We start from the raw sequence: 21,350 nt of genomic DNA on the forward strand, positions 1-21,350 counted from the left end.
TCTAGGACCATGTTAGCACCGAGAGTCTGAAACATCTAGAGCAGGAGGCATGAGGCAGCCAGGAGGGGTTGGCAAAAACAGCTCTTCGCTTCCAGAAAATCAAACAAAAAAAGGGATGGCTTGAGACTGCCTTTACCAATTAACGAACCTATCCTAGGTAAGATGAAGACAGTGTAAAAAGGAAAATAGACATGCAGGTATTAAGTGACACTTAGAAGTTATATAATATGTCTTACCCTCAGAATAACAAGAATAAGAAATCCTCAAAATTAACAAGATTAACAGGCCGCAGTAATTTCACTCACTGGGTCCCTCTTCTAGACTCTTCTTGGAGGTAGACCTTGAATAATTTACCAGTTTATCGGATGGCTGTGGAAGATGTATTACAGTCCAGTTCTTGTGGTGCTGTATTTTCTTTCTTTATAAATTTGATACCCTTCTCCCGTCACCTCAAAGAAAAGTGACTATTAACCAGATCCTAGTAAAATGACACATTGTAAGTGAGTATAGCCTCTTTATAGGATTTTTTATGGTAGTATATGGACAAAGGAAGAAAAAATGGAGAAATTCATCTCTGTTCTCTTCATTCTTGCTTTTTCTTTCTGATCCTGATTGTAGTTCCAAGATGTACCAGCAGAGGTCTCTGTAGTCATGGTTAGAAAAACCGTCATCCTTCTCTTAACAGAACACATTCCCAGGGTTCACCTCCATTGCCCTGATAAAGTGTAGTATCTGGGTGCACAGTATTAGAAACTGGTAAGTGGATATGAACAAGGAAGGCCTCACTACCACCCATTAAACTGCTCTTGCCTAAGAGAAATGATTCCTCAGGATTTCCTTTCTAGAAAATGTACTAACTACTTGCAATTTTAATCAAACATCTTGTAACTCAAGCCTAACCAGTTTGGCTCAGTGGATAGAGCGTCGACCTGCGGACTGAAAGGTCCCAGGTTCAATTCCGGTCAGGGGCATGAATCTTGGTTGCGGGCACATCCCTGGTAGGAGATGTGCAGGAGGCAGCTGATCGATGTTTCTCTCTCATCGATGTTTCCAACTCTATCCCTCTCCCTTCCTCTCTGTAAAAAAAAAATCAATGTAACATATCAAAAAAAAAAATCTTGTAACTCAAGAAAATGTTTTTGAAAATCCTGTTCCCAAAACATTAATACATTGATTTCACTTGTGTTTAGTAGATCAAATAAGAAATATTAGAATACTGGTCAGACTTGCTACTGGCCTCATGCTGACTGCTGGGCTTCCATGTGTGAACACAGCAGAGCTGATAGGAGATTTCTCCCCTCACACCTCCAGCAATAGATTGATGTTGCTTCACTTACTTACATGCCCGTTTTATTCTTCATTGTTACAAAGAAATTGCTTTTGAAGATGATTTATGTTTTTAAATAATCCTCAGATTTATAGGAGAATCCTGGAAGAAATTATAACCTTAATTGAGGCTATTTTAAATAGGCTCCTGCTTGTGTTGGATATTAATGTTCATATAGCTATGCTGACGATGTTTCTAATTCAGCTTGAAGTGAGTAGAACCAATGGAACAAAATGATGCCTACCAAGGACTAATCCAAAAATGATTTAAATTTGATTCTAATGTATATTATTTTCTTTAGAATGAGCAGAGGGAGGTAGAAATTACTCAGCATTTATGTCCATAATTTTTGAGTGGCATCGTTGTCTCTAGCCTCATTTATTAGATGTTTTTAGAACAGGAAGCACATTTTTCCAGTAAGAAACAATCTTGTCAGTAGTGGGTTGTCTTTCCAAGACAGCCAGCAAGAACCTAGTTACGCGTACAATATAAACCACAGGCATTTGCAATATAGTTGTTTTCTGCTCTGTTTCATCGCTCTTTATTCAATCATCACAACCACCTATGTGTTAGGTGCCATGATAATACAGAATTTACACGTGAGGAGACTGAAGCACAAAAATAGGAGGTGAGTTTTTCCAAGCTCGTACAGCTAATTAGTGAAGAAGCTGGGATTCAGGCCCAGGAAGTATGGCTCTAGAGTCCATGATTTTTCTCGCTGCATGAAAGAACTTGCCCATTCTTATCAAGGTGTGCTAACTGGCCTAAGGGGAGGGAGCTGCAGACTTATCTCCCTTCCTTCTCTTCAGTCATTGGCCTACCCAGCCAGCAAGAAAGGGGAATACTTACTCTTCAAGGACCTTAGCTACCAGTGATGGGCGATTTTAGTTAGTTTATTTTAAAAGTAAGACCTAGACAGGTGTAGCTCAAGTGGGTGAGCAATGAACCCAGGAACCAAGAGGTCAACAGTTGATTCCCGGTCAGGCCACATGTGGGCTCGATCCCCAGTAGGGGGTTGTATAGTTGATCGATGATCAGTGGCCAGCTAAAGCCCCACCTCTCTCTCTCCTCCTCTCTCTCTAAAAACTCAGCAAAAAAAACCCACACATTTTAAAAATGTAAGTTATAGCTATTAATATTAGCGTGCACTCCATGTCTAAAACACCAGGAATTAGTATAGATAATAAATAATAAACCACTGGACTTAGAACCAAAGAATAGGGTTTGGGCTTTGACTCTGCCATTGACTTAGGTGGTTGTTCAAGCCTCAGTTATCTCATCTGTCAAATGGGGGCAATACCAAAATGTGTTTAAAGAAACAGATGAGGTAAAACATATGAAAGCATCTTGTATATTTAGCATCCTTAGCAAGTTTAACTGTGGTAGTGATTACTATTGTTGTTCATTCATGTGGGTGTAAAGATTGACCGTTTGAAGAAGTATTCCAGAGACATTGGGTGGCCAGCTAAAGCCCACCGCTACTTAGAAATTAATGCTGGGATGATTCACAAAGCGAACAATTAATATGCTCCTTAATCAATAGGCTAAATGCTGTAGTGCTTTGTGTTCTTCTCTGGCTTAGACAGTATGAGTACATTAATATTCTGCCTATTCGAAGGAGTGAAGACGTTCTGTAATAAAGCTAAAGGGACTGGTGAGTACGCTCTTGAGCAGAAGGGGAACTCTTTTACAAAATGAGAAGGACCTATGTTCAGAGGGAAGGTCCCAGAATCTTGATTGCTAGTAAGTTTTTGCTCTTGCAGCATTTCTATGGAATACCAGCCCTGAAGAGTCAATGGCTGCTCCATTAACAAAGGTATTAGGAAAGCTGATTCGAATCAGCTAAATGAATCAAGTTATTACGAGGTAGCTAGATTGTGTGCGTCACATCCCAGAATTATAGAGAAGCTTGCATGGATTGGGGATATCTCAGAGAGAGATATAGTATGCAGCACATCTGAACTTGATTTGACTACAGAACTACTTCTCCCTCCCTTTAGAACTCTTGTCCCCCTCAGTAGCTCATGGAACAAGTTGTTCATGGGATACATGTGGGAGGCATTTTATCATGAATAGAAATTACTGTATAACACTGAAACCCATGGAGATTTGCATAAAGATTTAGACTTGGCTGAATGCCTGAATTTCAGGTACTGTGCTAGGCACTTTCACATATGTTGCCTGATTTAATTTACAAAGCACAGTCCTCTGAGGGCGAGAGGGACATCAGGCTCAAAGCATTTAAGCAATTGGCCTGAAGTCACGTAAGTGGATGAGTAGCAGAGCCGAAAGAGGACTCTGCCCTCCTGACCGCAAAGTGCACGCTGCTCTTATTCCCCTTGGTGGCCAAGCTCGAGTCTGTTCTCCTGTCCAACTTGAACCTCAATGTGTTCTTCAGAATTCTCCAACTAAACTACACAGGACCCACATCATTCATCCCAAACTCCTCTGCAGACCACAGAATGGAGCCGACTTTTGACCAGTTTCTTCTTACGCCTTCTATGTTGACCTCTTCCTCGAGGGCACCGATAAAGAGTGAACTTCGCAAGAAGCACTGACCCACACGGAGCTTCTTTATTGCTCAGAGGCCGTTTCCCCAGCTGCTCCATGATCCCAAGCACCCGATTCCTCTCCTTCCTCTGGCTGCCCTCACTCCAGCTGGTCTAGTCTTCACTCCTGGCCTTAAAAGAGAAGGCACGAAAGAAACGAAACAGAAAAGGACTGTCCAATAGGTGAACCCTGCAGTGGTTTGGCGGCTTTTATGAAACACCTTATAGGGGAGGAGGTTGAAACAATTGGCCAGGTAAAGCTTTCATGTTCCCTGCACGCCAGAAGTTAGTGTATTTATTTCCAGATTCGATCTGGGAAAGCACAGAGGATGGAAAGGGAAATAGCACTTATTAAGCACCCACTGTGTACAGGTGCTTTCCACCTATTAGCACATTTAAATTTTCATCATTTGACGTGAGTATCATTCTCCTCATTGTAACGATAATGAAAGCTGAGACCCAGGGAGACGGAGTGACTGACCGTAATCGCACACTAAGTGGTTGCAGGATGTGTCTGACTCCGAAGCACTTGTCTGGGTCTCACTGTGCTGCCTCCTGGCTAAACACTGTTTCCGCATTATCATGAGAGAGAGACGAAAAGGAAAACACAGGTGTGCATAGCATTGCATTACGGATCTTAATAGCATCCTCTTCGAATTGATAAATCTTAGATTGACTACTTGGAAAAATATTTTTTATCATCTTAAGTCATATGCTACTTGATTATAGATGAAGACTTAGTTATAAGAATAATTTAATCACAATTTTAGCTTCTGTAAAACCTTTCACTGAGAGGCTCAGAATACTTACTGGGTACTCATTAAGGTTCATTCGACTCCTTTGAAGCACAGACTCATGATTATGACACTTAGGGAGTTGAGGAAACTGAGGCATAGAGTGGCTGCGTACTCTTTTTTACACACTCTTGTTAACCTAGATTAATGTCCCAAATCCCAAACTGGAGTTTGAATCACAAGTGTTTCTTTAAGTTTATTGTTCCTACATATTAATGAATCAGGTAGCCACAGAATAAAATGTCAGGAAGTATATATTTTTGACTTTAATCTCAACACTGTTGACATTTGGGGCCAGGTACTTCTTTGTTACGGGATGGGGAGGGGGGTGTCCTGTGCGTTTCGGGATGTTTAGCCGCATCCCAGGCCTCTACCCATGAAATGCAGTATTACCCTCCTCCGTGTGACAATCTTAGCTCTCTCTCAACATTGCCAAATGTCGAGAACCATGCAGGCACTTAGACAAGAGCATACATGTGCGTTAAGAAATCAGGATGCCTGTAGAATGCTCTTTTATCAATGCCATCTTTCTCTCCAATAAAGTCCAATAATAGCCACAGAACCCAGAATAAGTCAGAGCTAGAAAGAACATAGAAGGATCATCCTAGCCTAGTTGCTTTTTTTTTTTTCAAATTGTTTATAATCTGATGTTAATAGAGATGTGGGGCGGTGGGGAGGTTTGGTGTCAACTGAGCTTAGGAAACAGTGGACTAGAGGAGATTCATTTAACAAATATTTATTGAACACTTACTATATCCTACGCACTCGACAAGGGACTTGGAAATACATCAGTGAGCAAGGCCCCCTTTTACTTGGAGCATACATACCAGCTGTATCTAAGTACATTAAATAGTATGTTTAAAATGTATGTGATACATACTTTGGAAAAGGAAAGAGTTGGTTGGGATATGGGGAATCACAGATGCTGGACTTTGGGGATGCATTGTGATTTTAAATGGAATATTTAAGTAGCTTTTCTTGTACCTGACTTAGTGTCATTGAGTGACAGAGGGACCAGAAGCCTCATGACTTACTAGTATATTCCAATTTAATTCCTACTACTTCATCCTGTGTCTTCCATTCACAATAGTGGTTTGGGGAACCAAAATTTAGTTTTCACATCAAATCAATGTTTCTATTTTGATGAGTGCACCCAAATCACTTAGCTAAGTGTCCCTCCACTGGGGATGACTCCCCCTGAGGGACATTTGGAAATGTCTGGAAAGAGTTTTGGTTGTCGTGACTGAAGGGAAGTGGGTGCCACTGCATTTGGTGGGTCGAGGCAGGGATGCTGCTAAATATCTTAGTACCCAGGACAGCCCCCCACAGCAAAGAATGATCACGTTCCAAATGTCGATGGTGTCAAGATTGAGAAACCCTGACCCAGGGGCTACAGGAGTTCTCACCCCCTGCTACATGCCTTGAAGCGATTTCCATATGGGATTTGCAAACCTGTATCCAGAAATTTCATTTCTTAACTTAGAATGAGCTTTACTCAATGGTAAGAGGGGAAGGAGGGATCGTTAAAAGGGGCAGGTTTGAAACAACCCTTGTCTCCGTGACACCCACACGTCCAGAGCGTTCCCAGTCTCTCTCCTGGGCTCCTGCGTCTGGTTATCTACACGATGTCGAGCACACATCTGGGTGGCGTCCAGCAGGGGGAATTCCCGCGTGGTTGACTACACCTTACTTTTCTTCCAGGTGTTTGTGTAGAGTTTAAGCAACCACAGTCTCAGCATAGAAAGATCTTCTCAGATAAAGTCCTGCACAAACCAAAAAGCTTTCGAAACATGTGTTGCACACATCCCGGAGGTATACAAGTGCTTCACAATTTAAATATTTTTTTCTGGAAAATATATAGCCTGGCTTAACCTGTATGTCTTTTTAATAGATCTTTATTATTTGTAGTGAGTCATTTCAAAGAAATAAAACAGAACACTGTGTAACAACAACCTGAACCGCTAAGCCAGCAGTTCTCAACCTGTGGGTAGCGACCCCTTTGGGGGTCGAACGACCCTTTCACAGGGGTCGCCTAAGACCATCGGAAAACACATATATAATTACATATTGTTTTTGTGATTAATCACTAAGCTTTAATTATGTTCAATTTGTAACAATGAAATCGGGGGTCACCACAACATGAGGAACTGTATTAAAGGGTCACAGCATTAGGAAGGTTGAGAACCACTGCTCTAAGCATTCTCTGGTGCATCCGGGAAACGCAGGCACATCCCAGATGCCAAGACGCTTTTTGCTTTGAAGCTGAGCAGCACACTGCCTCGTCCCTTTATTGATGTGGTCCAGCCATCAGGCTGCATTTAGCATCAGGCCTGGAGGTCCTCTGGATCTGCACAGTAACACCGATGAATTTCCGCTTGTCCTGGTGAGGTCAGCAATGGCTAAATCCTCAGGAGACTGGGCAGGACAACGCATCTGAATCTTGCTGAGTCTTAGCTGAAATGCATCCGTATTTATCTATTGCACACGTTCCCATTGCTTTTCTGTCTTTCCTGTTTCATGCTTTTGTTCTTTCCCCCAATCTCTCTGCTGGTTCCTGTAGGAATTCTTTGCAACATGTTATTTAGAACAATAACAGAATTAATTAGAAGATGAAGAATAGAATGTTATTTCTATTGGCATTTATAATGTCCTTGTTGCTTGTTATCTTGTATTTTTTTTTTTAAAAAAAGCATAGTCATTTATTTCTTTATTTCTTGATCTGTTTCATGCCAGATTTGAATTCAGGTGCATTAAAGACCCATGAGGTTTCCAATATGATTTAAAGTAAGGATCCTATTTTTATGTTAGAATTGCATGAAGTCCAGCATGCCAGTGACACTACATTTCTACTGATAAATGAACATCAATGCTCATAGAAATTCAAGAACCTCTGCAATCACTCCAGGCTCCCACATCTGTCCTACTGGTCCATGGTCACTGAAGTAGGAGGCAATGCCAGTGCGTTTATTTTGCTAGTGAACTTAATATAGAGGATATGACTGTGACACATGCTTGGTGCAAGGACATAAAGTGATTATCAGAGGATAAACTTACTCTCTCATCGGAATGGTCCCCAGGAAAACCCGGAGAGCCCCGTGAGATCTGAGAACTCACACTCCATCCACATGGTGGCACTCAGAATTTCTACGTCTGCAAGAAAAAAAAATGATTAAAAAATTTAAATCTAGAGGAAAGAGCCTGAATCCAATTGGAAGTTTGAAAATACAGTAAGGCAACCGCTGTCGGTTTTGTAAATGTAGAATTAAAGGGAAATGAATGCGACAAAAGCAGTGGGAGTGTGTTCAATGATCATAATGATCAAAGATTGCCTGTGTCTTATAGATGAAGGTTACAGGGGATGAAAAGTAACATGTTTGGAGAGACATGTTTGGGTGGAACATTTTAAGTTTTCTAACCCCACAAAGAGAAATATTTCATGATACAGATAAAATTGTCTTTTTCTGCGTGAGTTTAAACACAAGAGTCATGAACTTCAGTTGGGGAGAAAAATGGTAGAGGAGGAGGAGGAGAACATTGGCTTCAGATTTATGCTGGGAATTTCGTCTCTGCTATCTATTAGATCTGACACAGCTTTTGTCTTTGAGCTAGTTATTCAATATCTCTTGCGCTCAGTTTTCTTTTCTGAAAAAGGAAAAGAAAAAAAAAGGTTCTCTCCATCTGAGGATTAAAGAAGACAGTTTATATCAAATGGTGGGTTCACTGCATATATTCCAGGGGAAAGGCGACCCTCTGTTAGGTTTACTCTGTTGTTTAGCTGCGTCTGAGCTACATATTAGGATGGCCCTTTTAAATGCATAGATGTGGAAACAGATACTGCTTATAAAACACATGCAGATTCTAATTCTTAGGCACATCCTCAAAGATAACTTGCTATTTAACTGAACCCAAGTTCAGAAAAGGTCTGTGCCGGGAACAGTTCTTGGGGTACCGATGGGGAAGGCCAAAGATAGGAGAAAAGGTTTCATATCAGTGTCCTTTGCAAAAGTGACTGTCTCCTTGAACTCCACAACTGCTGGCTCCTCTCCCTTCAGAACACTCAAATTGGAGTCGTCACCCCCCCACCACCACTTTTCTTTCTTTTTCTTTTTTTTGTCATTAATAATGTGGGAACTCCAACAGTCCTTTTTCTTTTTTCTTTAACAATGACACTTCCCCAACTACAGGGAGATGCCATTTTTAAAAAATATATATTTTGTTGATTTTTTACAGAGAGGAAGGGAGAGGGATAGAGAGTTGGAAATATTGATGAGAGAGAACATTGATCAGCACACCCCCTACTGGGGATGTGCCCGCAACTAAGGTACATGCCCTTGACCGGAATCGAACCTGAGACCCTTTCATCCGCAGGCCGACGCTCTATCCACTGAGCCAAACCGATTAGGGCCCGACAGTCTTTTAACCTTAGTTTCTGCATTTGTAAAATAGAATTCCAATCATTTCTCTGTCTACCTCATAGTGTTGGCAAGAGAGTGTTAAATGAGATAATGTTAGTAGAAGTTTTTTGTGAACTAAAGTGCAGCAGTCAAGTGTAAGGATTTCTAGCATGGATTTAGGTTGAGGAACCACTTCCATCACCAGATGTGCACCCAGGGGTCCATCTCCTCCCCAGCAGAGGACCCCGATCGCCATGTGTATGCTCTAATGAGTTTCCCTTTTCTTTTTCTTCTGTGCAGCCTGGAACTGAAGTGGTCTCATATTGAGTGGTCACAGACTGAATATGAGGTCTGTGAGAACGTGGGCATGTTGCCCTTGGAAATTACCAGGAGGGGCTATTCCATGGACTCGGCCTTTGTGAGTGTAAAGGTAACAACTCTAAACTGTACACTGTCAAGCTAAAACATGGGTTGCTGGGTGATGCCTTTAATTGTTTTCTTAGGAAAAAAAAAACACCTCAGAGTCACCAAGGAAATGTGAAATGGTGGAAGTGTCAACAATAGCCTGCTGGTTTTAGGTACAGAACCTCCTTATCCCTCCCTTCTTTATCTGGCTTCATTAGCTCCTAATAGGATATGTTCAACCCATTTTTAGTTTTTAAGTCTGGTTATTAAGTCTTGAAGTTTGTTTCACGAAGAGATATATCCAACCTAGTGAACTTGGGCCACACCCTGCCTTGGTAAGAAATGTTGTCGGCAAGACATTCTGTGAGGTGCCCAGAGCCAATGCCAGTCCCCACATGGCTTTCTCTTAGTATGCACCAGGACCACTTGCTCCAGTCTCAGTGGGGAAGGAAAATCAGGGGACAAACCTATCTTAAGAGTCTCCAAGTCTTAAATGCAAAATTAAGAGAGAATATGTCCATATAGACGCCCTGGAATAGGAGGAATTTTCAGTAATCCCTTTGGAATTAGTCCACTTGCGATTTCTTTCCATTGACGTGGACCTGGAAACACAGCCTATGGCTTCTGGAATTGAAGGGTTTATTTTAGGAGTTGCTCTCCCAATAGCACTGCAAGAGAATGAACGTCTGAAAAGCGTTTACATACTGATGACAGCGACCACCTTAACACTCCCCTCCTCCGTCTAATGAAAGGAACACTGGTATTACTAGGAGCTTCTGGGGAAAACGGCATCTCAGTTAAGTCTCAATTACAATCCCAAATTCAAATCAGAACCTTGTGCACCTAAATTCTGCCATCTTCAGACTTGGTATTTATCGTTTCAGTGGGCCTCGGTTCTTTGCCCCGGATCTGTGGGTGCTTTGTTGTTGGTAAAACATCAGACAGTGTGGTAGGCCCTGCCATTTTCCAGCAGATTGTTTATGGAAAAGGAAAGAGTCTGCCTGGCTGGTTTTCTCATCGTCCTCTGGTCCTCCGGAGAGAGCACCATATGCTCGAGTCTGGAGATTTGGGCCCCACTACCTCTCCCTTGCCAGGTAGAAAGAACATACGTGGTGTGACATGGAACCTTGTGTCTACTTAAGTGAATGCACACCGTGAACCTGCCAGCTGAGTGCGCAGGCCTCCGTCGGACGGCCCCGGGTCCTTCAGGGATGACTCTACCCACGGCCCAGAGCCTGTGCTCACGCCAGAGCTTATTGGCTACTTGACCAGGAGCCGGGAGAGAGGAAGCGCTTGACCTGGTTCTTTGCCCTGGTTTACATCATGCACCTTCACTGGACTGATTTCTCCAACCACCTTGCCTCAGATCATTCCTCTTCCCACGAAGGATTCTGTAAGCTCAGTGGTGGTAAATACTAGGTAATTGCACGTGCAAGAAGCATGCGGGGATATGCAACTCCCGGCATATGGCGGGTACAGGTGCACCATGGGCTGCCTTTCCACGGTGAAAGGCTTCAGGAGGAGCCCTGGCATTGCAGGCACAGAGCAAATGGTGTTTGGGAGGTAATATCCTTCTTGAGCAAAATGTTCCCACTGCAGACCCATTGGCAGATGGTAGGGCCTTTGATTAGAGATGGAGCTAATGTCTGAGGTCATAGAAAGAAGAATGTTAGAGTTTTTAATCATGCATTTCATTCCTTGGTATCAAAGTGAAGAGACATATTAACCCACTTTCCTGACCACCTGAAACATCTAAAAAATGCAAAAGTAGCAGCTGCCTGTGCTTTCCACAGGGTTCTCACCGGATGGCCTCTCCTTCAGCCAAGGGCACTGTTCTTACCATACATATTTAGGCTCCCTCCGAGGGAGGTGAAGGTCATGGCTTTAGCGCCCTGAAAATCACCCTGGTTTTTAGCTGTAGGTATGGGGAACAGGAGATCAATCAATAGTCTCATTAAATTAGAGCAGTTTTTGCATTTTGTGTGTGTGTGTGTGTGTGTGTGTGTGTGTGTGTGTGTGTTTGCAACTTACTTGATAGAGTTTCTCAATTCAAGGTGTAGATTGCCTTTCTGGGATTGCTCAGCAGGTCTCTCATCCCCACAAAGCCCTCATTCATGTCTGTGAAGAGGGATGGTGTCATTCAGACAGGAAAATGGAGCAGACTTGCTTTAATGCATCCAGTCTAAAGGCTCTCAGGCCCTGGAGCTTGCAGGAGGCCTCAGAGCTGGCTGCACCATCAGCACCAGGTTGTCAGGGGCACCTGTATTTCTTCCCCTCTTCACTCCCTCTCCCTTTCCTCTGAGGCATTATTTTAGAGTAAGGCAGGGATAAAGGGAAGGTAATGAAATAAAATTCTACTCGTAACAAAGAGAAAAGTATTGTTTAAAATCCATGGTACTTTCTCCAATAACTGAATTATTTTTAAAGAAGCAAAAAATTTTTTACTTCCATTGATATTAGTTTATAAAAACGTTAACTTTAGGAAAGATCCATGTAGCTTGGATCAAAAATGGTTTATTATAATAAAAAACACACATGTTATGTTAAAAATATTTTAAGAGTGAGTTTAGTCTAGACTAGAGGTTTCTCTATTACTGAATATTTATTTTTATTAAAAAAGGACATATTTTTCCTTTTTAGGTCAACCAAGTGTCAGCTACAGTTGGAAAAGATTTTACGATGACTCCATCTAAACTGATTCAGTTTGACCCAGGTACGTTTTGTGTCTACAGTTTGTTTCATGTTTTTGTAAGAAAGTCTAGAGATTTGGGAGAAGACAGAACATTATGCAACTTCAGCCAACTAGAAACTCCTCAGGGAATCGTATCACCCACTCCAAGAGAGATCAATTTGGACTTGAGGTTTTGCCCCTCACATTTTATTTTATTACAAGTGAATATGTATTTAAAATAAGATCATAACAGCCCTGGCTGGTGTGGCTCAGTTGGTTGGTCATCATCCCATACACCAAAAGGTCACCGGTTCAATTCCCAGGGCAGATGCGTTGGGTTGTAGGCTCCATCCATGATAGGGGGCGTGTAGGAGGCAGCAGATCTATGTTCTGCTCTCACATTGATATTCTCTCTCGCCCTTCCTCTCTCTCTCTAAAAATCAATTAAAATGTTTTTAAAAAATGAGATGGTAACAAATAGAGAATATAACATAACAAAGAAAATATCTAAATATCTAGAAAAAAAGGGGATGTCACTTTAAAAATAACTTAAAGCTGGGATAATTTAATTGTCTCATCTTTTTCTTTTTCCTTTTTAAAAAATTGCCTCTTATTTTGATGGAAAGTTTCAAAACGTTATATTCCCGTGGATTCCTAAAGGTCATTTCTAAATTATTTCTATTGGAATAGGTTGATAGGAGGACATTCCAAAGGAAATTATTATTTAATTAGATAGCACATATTTAGCATCCAATCTGTGAAAAAATTTTGTTAGGTGCAAAAGGGGATACAAAAATATGCTGCCTGCTCTCCAGGATGTTCTGTCATGTGGGAAATACAGACATGAAAACAACTCACCCACAGTGCATTGGGACCCAAAGGATGAGTCATTGTTCTGGCTAAAGAAAATCCTGGAATATTTCCCAGAATTCTGAGCAGGTGGAATAAGAAGAAGGGGACGTGCAGTTGAAAGGCAGACAGACACACTTTGGGGGAACTGTGTCTTAAGCACTCAAGCTGGAGCCATGCCTTCTCTCCCTGGCGTCCGTAGGTGGGGCAGGCAGCACTCACTCACTGCTCTGCGTGGTTCTCTCTCCTCCCCTTTGCTCTGGATCAGCTGTGCAGGGGCCAATGGCAAAGGCCTGGAGAAGCAGCCAGAACTTAGGGCTTTGTGGTCTCCTGCAGAGGAGGTGGTCTGTGCTCAGAGAACACACCGCAAGTCCAAACTCTTGCTGTTGTCTGCCACTGACACATGATGTCTATGGCAAAGGCAAAATGAAATGGCTGAAAAAATACCATCAACACTCCGAAACTGATGACTTTAATGTTAAACATAGACAAGAAACGCTTTTCTGCAGCTCATTACTGCAGGAAGCATAATGTTGGACCACTCTATGCGTTTGCTGGGACTGCCCTAACGGAGAATCACAAACCGGGTAGCTTAAAAATGGAAATTGATTTTCTCCCAGGTCTGAAGGCCAGAAGTTCAAGGTCAAAGTTTTGGCAGGTTGATTCCTTCTGAGGGCTGTGAGAGAAAACCTGTTTCATGACTCTCTTCCATGTTCTAGTGGTTTGTAGAATCGTTGTCATGTCCTGGTTTCAGCTGTCTTCATGTCCATATTGGCATCTTCCTCGTATGGGTGTCTCTGCTCAAATCTCCCCCTTTTTTATAAGACCTTTTTATTTTCAAATCAGGTCACATTCGGAGGTACTGGGAATTAGGACTTCAATATATGGATTTTGGAGTGACAAAATTCAACCTATCACAATGAGCCTTAAGTTTACATGGCAACAGCCCAGATACTGGGATTGGCCTCCCACCTGTGATATCTAAGTTTCTGACTTGCAAAAGTTTGTCCCATAGGCTGACCACACTTGGTGGGAAGAGCTGTTCCCATCATGTATTTGACGTTTACCTTCAGGTTGCTGCAGGCTCTCGTGTTTTGGTCAACCCTCAGGTGAAAGGGTGTGGTGCGTCTGTAGTATGCCCTTTTCGTACTTCATGTTAAGGCAGTCCCAACATGTCCACTTTTTGAGAGCGCAGAGTCTTTGTCATATGTCATCTTTATTACTTGAGCTCAGTTTGTCACGAGATTATACGTGACTTTGGCTCACAGTAGATTTGAGCAGCCACCAGGGGCTCTGTTTGGAACTAGAATGTATCACACTAGAGCAGTGATGGCGAACCTGTGACACACGTGTCAGAGGTGACACGCGAACTCATTTTTTGGTTGATTTTTCTTTGTTCAATGGCATTTAAATATATAAAATAAATATCAAAAATATAAGCCTTTGTTTTACTATGGTTGCAAACATCAAAAAATTTCTATATGTGACACGGCACCAGAGTTAAGTTAGGTTTTTTCAAAATGCTGACACGCCGAGCTCAAAAGGTTCGCCATCACTGCACTAGAGGACTCTCTGAAAGCTTCTTGCAGATTCCACAGGATAAGATAAATGCCCATTTGCCTAAAAGAGTTTATATGCTGTTTCGTGTAGATACTAATGGTTTCTAGGGGCCCTAAATAGTCATGATTTTAGAGCTTCTTTAGACTTGTTAAGAAATAAATAAACATATATTATAAATTAAGAAGAAACAATACTTGGTTGTTCATTGTTTAGGAACTTATTAGTCATAAACAGTTTCATAACTTAAAGGCTTACTTTAGAGAATTTCAAAACTGTGGTGCATTTATACCATGGAATACTATGTAGAGTAAAAAAGAAGGATCTCTTACCCTTTGAGACAGCGTGGGGGGACCTGGAGAGTATCATGCTAAGTGAAATAAGCCAGTCAGAGAAAGACAAGTATCATTTGATCCACTTATATGTGGAATCTAATGAACAAAATAGATCCAGAGACATAGAAGCATGGAATAGACTGTCGTATCTCAGAGGGAAGGTAGGGATGGGAGGTTGGGTGGGAAGAGATCAACCAAAGAACTTGTAGGCATATAGCATAACCCATGGACACAGACAATAGTGTGGTGAAGGCCTGAGGTGGGTGGTAGGGGCAGGCTAGAAAAGGTCAATGGGGAAAAAAAGGGGACATATGCAATACTTTCAATAATCAAGATTTTTTTTTAAGACAAAGAAAATAAAAAGTTTCCCATGTCCATGGGTCCTGTAAATATTTATTTACTCCCACTTGTTAATTCTTGCCTCTTTTGGGTCTGATGTCTCCATTCTCTCACCCAGCCCTTTGGCCCAAGCAATCTGTTCATGTCTTTAAAAACAGCAGTCTCCATGATTGGAGAAGAAACTGAGAGTGCAAAATCAAAGACAATGGGCTATTATAAGGTTACAGAGTTCTTGGGAGGCAGCTGGAGAGAAACTGAGTGATTTTTCAAGGCTAGGGAGCTATACTCAAGTAAGCTTGCCTTCCAGCCATTAGACCAAACCAAAAAACAAATCCTGACTCCTTTGCATCCAGCTTTTGTGATTAATCTTGAGTCCAAGTATACATATTCATAATACAGGGATTGTTTTCCTCTAAAATACGTTCTTAATGGAGACTTCATCACTCCTCAGAGTCAAAATGTTTTCCAAAGGAACAGAGCTCTCATGTGGCATTCACTAAAAAAACGTGGAGAAAATGTCTTCCGACGGTGAAATCTACTTTGCAGGAAACTAGTCAGGAACGGCCCTGCTCTGTAAAGTGGAGTACGTCTGCATAAAATGACACCTTCCTCTCCTCCTCCACACCTTTTGTTTTATGGGAACCTGGGGCCAGTTCAAGCCTTCTGAGATGGCTTATAATCTCCGTCATTTAACAAATACTTTTCACCTTGAAAGTGGCAAAGGAAGGAAAAAGCAAAAACAAGAAAGTTCTTACTTCCAATCTCATTAACCTAAAAAAGTCAGTCCTATGTGCACACCTGCTCGGCATAGAAACAAAGTGGAAATGCAGGCAAACAAATCAGAAGCACTTAAATGAAACTGGGAATAGTTTTTCTCTCACCATCTGGTTCTACTCCATAAAAATGTTCTTAAAATAAGAGGACCTTCCATTAGGCTTGGAAATGTTTTTTTCTATTGGATTTTTATTTGAATAGTGCTTAGCTCTATGGGCTTTGAGAGTCTAAACAGTTCTCTGAATAGTAAAAATCTTGTATTCATGTTTTTTCTTCATTGTCCGGCCTCTCATTTCTTCATGCCAGTTTCATTACAGCTGTTGCCCAGGTGGTCACCCAACTTTTAGCCTCTCTGCCTGGGCCCCTAAATCTTCCCACGTCACACTCTCAGTTTCATTTTTTTCAAGACATCCATTTTCAAGAGCCTTCCCTGTTGCCTGTGGTGTAAAGTCTGGATCCGGCCACCTAGTCAGTGTCCAGGGCTCTCTGCAGTCTGAATGGAAACTTCCACTGCAGCCTGGCTGGTGTGGCTCAGTGGTTGGGCACTGTCCCATGAACCAGAGGCCATGGTTTGATTCCCGGTCAGGGCACATGCCCAGGTTGCAGCTCCCTCCCCAGTAGGAGGCATGCAGGAGGCAGCCGATCAATGTTTCTCTCTCATTGATGTTTCCATCTCTCTCACTCTCCCTTCCTCTCTCTGAAATCAATAAAAACATATTTTTTTAAAAAATAACTCCCACTGCAGCCTTATCACCCCTGTTCACCTTGGTGACCTCTCTATTCCTGCAGCTCATCTGCTCAGTGTTCCCTGAGCAAGGCTCTCTTCACTATCTTCCTGCCTCTGCGTTTGTTGTTTTCCCATGTCTTCCCTCCAAATCCTTCCTCCCCGCCCCCTTCAACTTGAGCATTTCCAAAGAGGTTTTAAATTCCTTTATGACAGGCTTGCTTAGAGATGACACCTCTGGTGTTTCCCATAACATCTAATGCAAACGCAAGTACATAATAGAAACAAAATAAAATATTTTGATGGACTGATTTATCATCCCATGTGGTGAGACTTTATATAATATTTTATATTAGAGACTTCAACGTCTATTTTTGCAGACTGTGAAAGTAACTGATTCAAGAACTCAGCTGATATTGAAGACCTAACAAATTAGCTGTCAGCCTGTTTTTTAAAAATAAAATTATTTCAAATGCACTTAATATTTTCCCTTTGAGTGCCGCCAAGAGTAGTATAAGTTAACAGTTTCATCTTTCCATTGAACTCGGTTGGGGATTAATGAGCCTTCCATTAGCTCACGAGGTCTATATTGAATGCCTTCAAGAAGGATGTCGTGGTGCAGATGGCACACTTGGGAGGCACAATCTGAAAACAGTCAGCAAAGTACTCAGTTCTCAGAAGGCTGGGAATAAAATGCACAACTGTAGATGTAGGTGAAATGCGTGGGAATGCAGGCACGTAAATAGCTGATGAGTCAATGATGGAGTAAAGTTTTCAAAACTTAGTCCTAGAGGGTTAAACCATAAGTTTATTATCTTTTTTCCCCCTTCAATTTGAGCCTTTTTTCTTCACTAAACAGTACTGTTTTTTTCTTGTTGCCACCACTTTTCTTCTAAATAAACTCAAGAGTCTGTCCTATGATTCACATCATAGAAACTGGTCAAGATTTACCAGTGTCGGCGGTTTTTTCCAGCTTTCATGGTTTGTGTTTCTGGGTTGCTATGTGTCCCGGATGGTTGGGGATGTGTTTGAAACATCAAAACTGTTTAGTATTAAGTTCACAAAGTTACTGTAAACCAAGCTTGATTGTCACCCCATCAACAGAGGCAGACAGAAAGAAAAAGAAAAACAAATTGGTTCGGTCTATTTCTAGAACTCTCAGCCCATACACTCTCTCTAGGAGGATATCAAGCTACAGAGCCTGACATCATCAGAAAAAGCATTTGCAGACCAGAAAGATCCCAGGAAGTGGGGTGGCCGATGGAGGCAGCTGTTTTGAGAAATCAATCATTTTTCAAGGGTTCCATGAATAGCACCAAGTACCATCCAATAATCACTTATAACTGTCTGTACCGACCTCTTAAGAGTTTTGAAACTGGTGAGCTTTTCAGATTGCAGTACTTGTTTATTCTTAAGTAGAGAAGGGGCAGGTTGGGGGGAGGGGTGGAATGAAATCTTGGCTCTCATCTACTAACCATTTTTTTGTGCATCCCTTGCAAAATGCGGCTTACTTTTTTTGTTACAGTGTTTGCATTTAAATGAAATCATCATTGTCCGGGAACAAATGTGGTCTTTTAATATGATTTGGGAGAACAGCAGGACTTCGGGGAGTTGGGAGCCGTACAATGGCTCACTCAGGCCACTGCCGCGGAGCTGGAGACATGTTAATTAATATATTTCTCTGACACCTAGGTGATTGAAATAGCAATTAAAGAGTAATTAAAATGTTTACTTCTTGTAGGAATGTCAACTAAGATGTGGAATATAGCAATTACCTATGACGGATTAGAGGAAGATGATGAGGCCTTTGAAGTCATTCTGAACTCCCCCGTGAATGCCGTTCTTGGCACAAAGACAAAAGCTGCAGTGAAAATTTTGGACTCAAAAGGAGGTATTCTTTTTGATCCTCATCTTGAAATCAGAAGCGGTCCTCGCGCTGTGGCTGCTTGCTTTCAACAGCCAGTGTGCCTGATAACGCCTTCACATCAAAATGCTTAATTTCTTGTCAAGAAAGCCGCCTCGCTGGTGGTGCGGGCCCTTTATTCTGCTCTCTGCTTCATGCGGTGTTCCTCCCGCTAAGAACTGTGGTTGCAGAAAAGCAACAAGTCAGTGCGGTAGTTCCTTGTGTTGTTTTTTTTTCCCCTACCCGTTTGTTGTTCTCACCGAGGGGGAAACAATGTTGGTGAGAATCTATGGACAATTATTTTCCCTCCGGGTTTGGAGGGCTGTAATTATCTTCCTCTGTTAAAGAGAGCTCTTAAAGCCGAAAATCGGAGCCCCCACTGGAGTGTGACCAGGAAAGGCCTAAAAGAGGAAGGAATGGGAGAAAAATAGACATGAAAGGTGCAGCTGGCTTGGGGATTCAGGAGCAGCTGGAGAACATGAATGAATAACCTTGGGTTGCAGAGCCAAATGGGTCCTGGGTAGTAGATGCTAAAAAACAACCTGTGAACCAGATAAAACAAAGATCCGCCAAAGTTTCTGGTGCTTTGATTTTTCCCCCTGCCAAATACCTTCTTCTTATTTGTCTATTTTGCCTTTGACAACTGTCCAGTTACCATGCTAGCTCGTAGTCCTATGTTTTTAGACCTGTTATGCACTATGGTTCATATGTTTTCCTTACTTTAAATCTATTATTTCCTCTTCTTTTGTCATCCTATAATAAAAATAGATATTATCATCTTTCTCTTATAATACTCATATTTCCATATCTCTCCCCACCACCTTTCCTCACCAGATTCATGTCTTTTTCAGTAGAATTTTCTGATCACATTAAGTCTATAAAATACACGAAGCGCACACTTTTCACATGAAATCTAACATATCCAGATGCAAGTTATGGGTTTAGATTCTTTTCATACTACTTGGCGATGTTTCCAATAGAAGTAGCCCCATTAAGACTTACTGGACCTTTGCTCTGTAGCAGATGAATGTTAATTTTTGTAACTGTGACTTGATTTCACTGCTATCATCACACAATTCCAATTTCTTTCTCTAGGAGATTGGGAAAAGGGTGACCACTTCATGGAGTGAGGCTTGATCAGTGGCTAACCCTGATGTATTGAGGAGAGCTATAACAGGAACAGCAGTGAGGCCCTTAGTGTACAAGTAGGATTCTAAAACCACAACAACGATTTTCATTTGTGGTTTGTGAAATCAATTTCATCTCTTTACAATCTCCCTGTAGATGGGCAGAAGGGCATGGCTTTCCTGGATGGAAACTGATGAGGAGTAAAGGATTTTCTGGCAAATGGCAAAAAGGCAACATCTGGTGGGAAAACCATCCGTCTGGGTGTCATGACAAGCTGCTGCAGGGGCTGTGTCGATGTGATCACTTATCTGTTTTTGTAAATGAATGAACTGACCTGCCGTCTTGCCTGCCTCCAGGACGGTGCCATCCTTCATATTCCTTCAACCCGAACAAGCACCACGCGTGGAAAAAGGGCTCTTGGCACCCGCCGTCCCCAGGGTCTTCCTTCCCCACCATTTCTGGTTCCTTTCATCTGGAAAGAAGACCTCTTCCATCTTCCAAGCGGCCAGCAGTCACCAGGGGAGACACCCCACGGGGCTTTGATTCTACAGATGTTTATGGAATGAGGCTTAGAAGCCGAGGGAATGGCAAAACAGTAAGGGTGGGGACCTCCTGGGATTTGATGTGTGGGGTACATCTTAAAAAATCAAAAGATATTCACAACTATTGCTAAGCATGGAAGAAACTGTTTTGGTTCTTCTAGTGAGTGGGGACCATGGTTCCTTGCACAATCATGCAGGGCCTTTTGTATACAAATGGCATAATGCTGTCCCACTTCATTAATTATGCTAATTGAGGCAATAGACATATGGGCTCATCCATATAATTTCTGCTTGGGTTTCTTTTGTAATCAAGAAGTGACCAGTGACCCTGGGGCAGAATGAGATTAAGCAATCTGCTTGAGTGTGGGTGGAAACCATGGCTTGGACCTTATTCGCACAGCCGTCTAACCAGGCACACATTCATGTGTGTGTGTGTGTGTGTGTGTATTTGAGAGAGTGTGTGTGTGTGCTTGTTTCCTTGGATGGCGTGCACTATAGATATACCAACAAAATAAAGATGACTTTCCTCCCTAACTGGGGCTATGAATATATGAATCAACATTGGTAAGCTGCGATTAGGTTCGGTGATTTTTAAAATTCCAATGATTGGAACACGGAAAATCTTGAGAAAGATGTTTTAAAATTTTTCAGACATTAATAAGATCTGACTGGAAAGGTTTTAACCTGTTGCTAACTATGATTCCAGCCAATGTTGTTTATATTTTGTTCTCTGTTGGTCTTAGGTCCGTCCATCCTCTGTTTACAGAAATGGAACAGACATTATCTATAATGTAAGCATAGTCTGAGAGAATCGCTAAATTTCTTGTGTTTATGGATGCAAAATAGTAATCTATTTTTCACATCTTATATTAATTCCTCTTAAACACCTGGTTTGATATTTGTCCTGGAAGCTTGGGTGGTCAGGAAAAAAACACCTTTTAGCTTTTATGTAATTTTTTTTAAGTTTGCTTCTCTGTTTTTAATAATCTTTTACAATAACAGAAATAAACATGTCAAATACTTATATAGCACTTGCTTTATCACACATTATTTTCACAA

The 21,350-nt window shown here is 41.7% G+C and overlaps 1 protein-coding gene across 1 annotated transcript in view; it reads left to right on the plus strand.

Annotated features, from left to right (window-relative positions):
* FREM1 (FRAS1 related extracellular matrix 1) overlaps positions 1 to 21,350 on the plus strand; it is a 118,346-nt gene that overhangs the window by 83,003 nt on the left and 13,993 nt on the right. The window contains 5 exon segments of the mRNA XM_023755557.1: positions 9,365 to 9,494; positions 12,110 to 12,182; positions 18,460 to 18,609; positions 20,106 to 20,344; positions 21,035 to 21,082. Coding sequence (XP_023611325.1) covers positions 9,365 to 9,494; positions 12,110 to 12,182; positions 18,460 to 18,609; positions 20,106 to 20,344; positions 21,035 to 21,082 — 640 coding nt within the window.

Source organism: Myotis lucifugus, unplaced genomic scaffold (assembly GCF_000147115.1).
Source record: "Myotis lucifugus unplaced genomic scaffold, Myoluc2.0 scaffold_79, whole genome shotgun sequence".
Lineage (NCBI taxonomy): Eukaryota > Metazoa > Chordata > Mammalia > Chiroptera > Vespertilionidae > Myotis > Myotis lucifugus.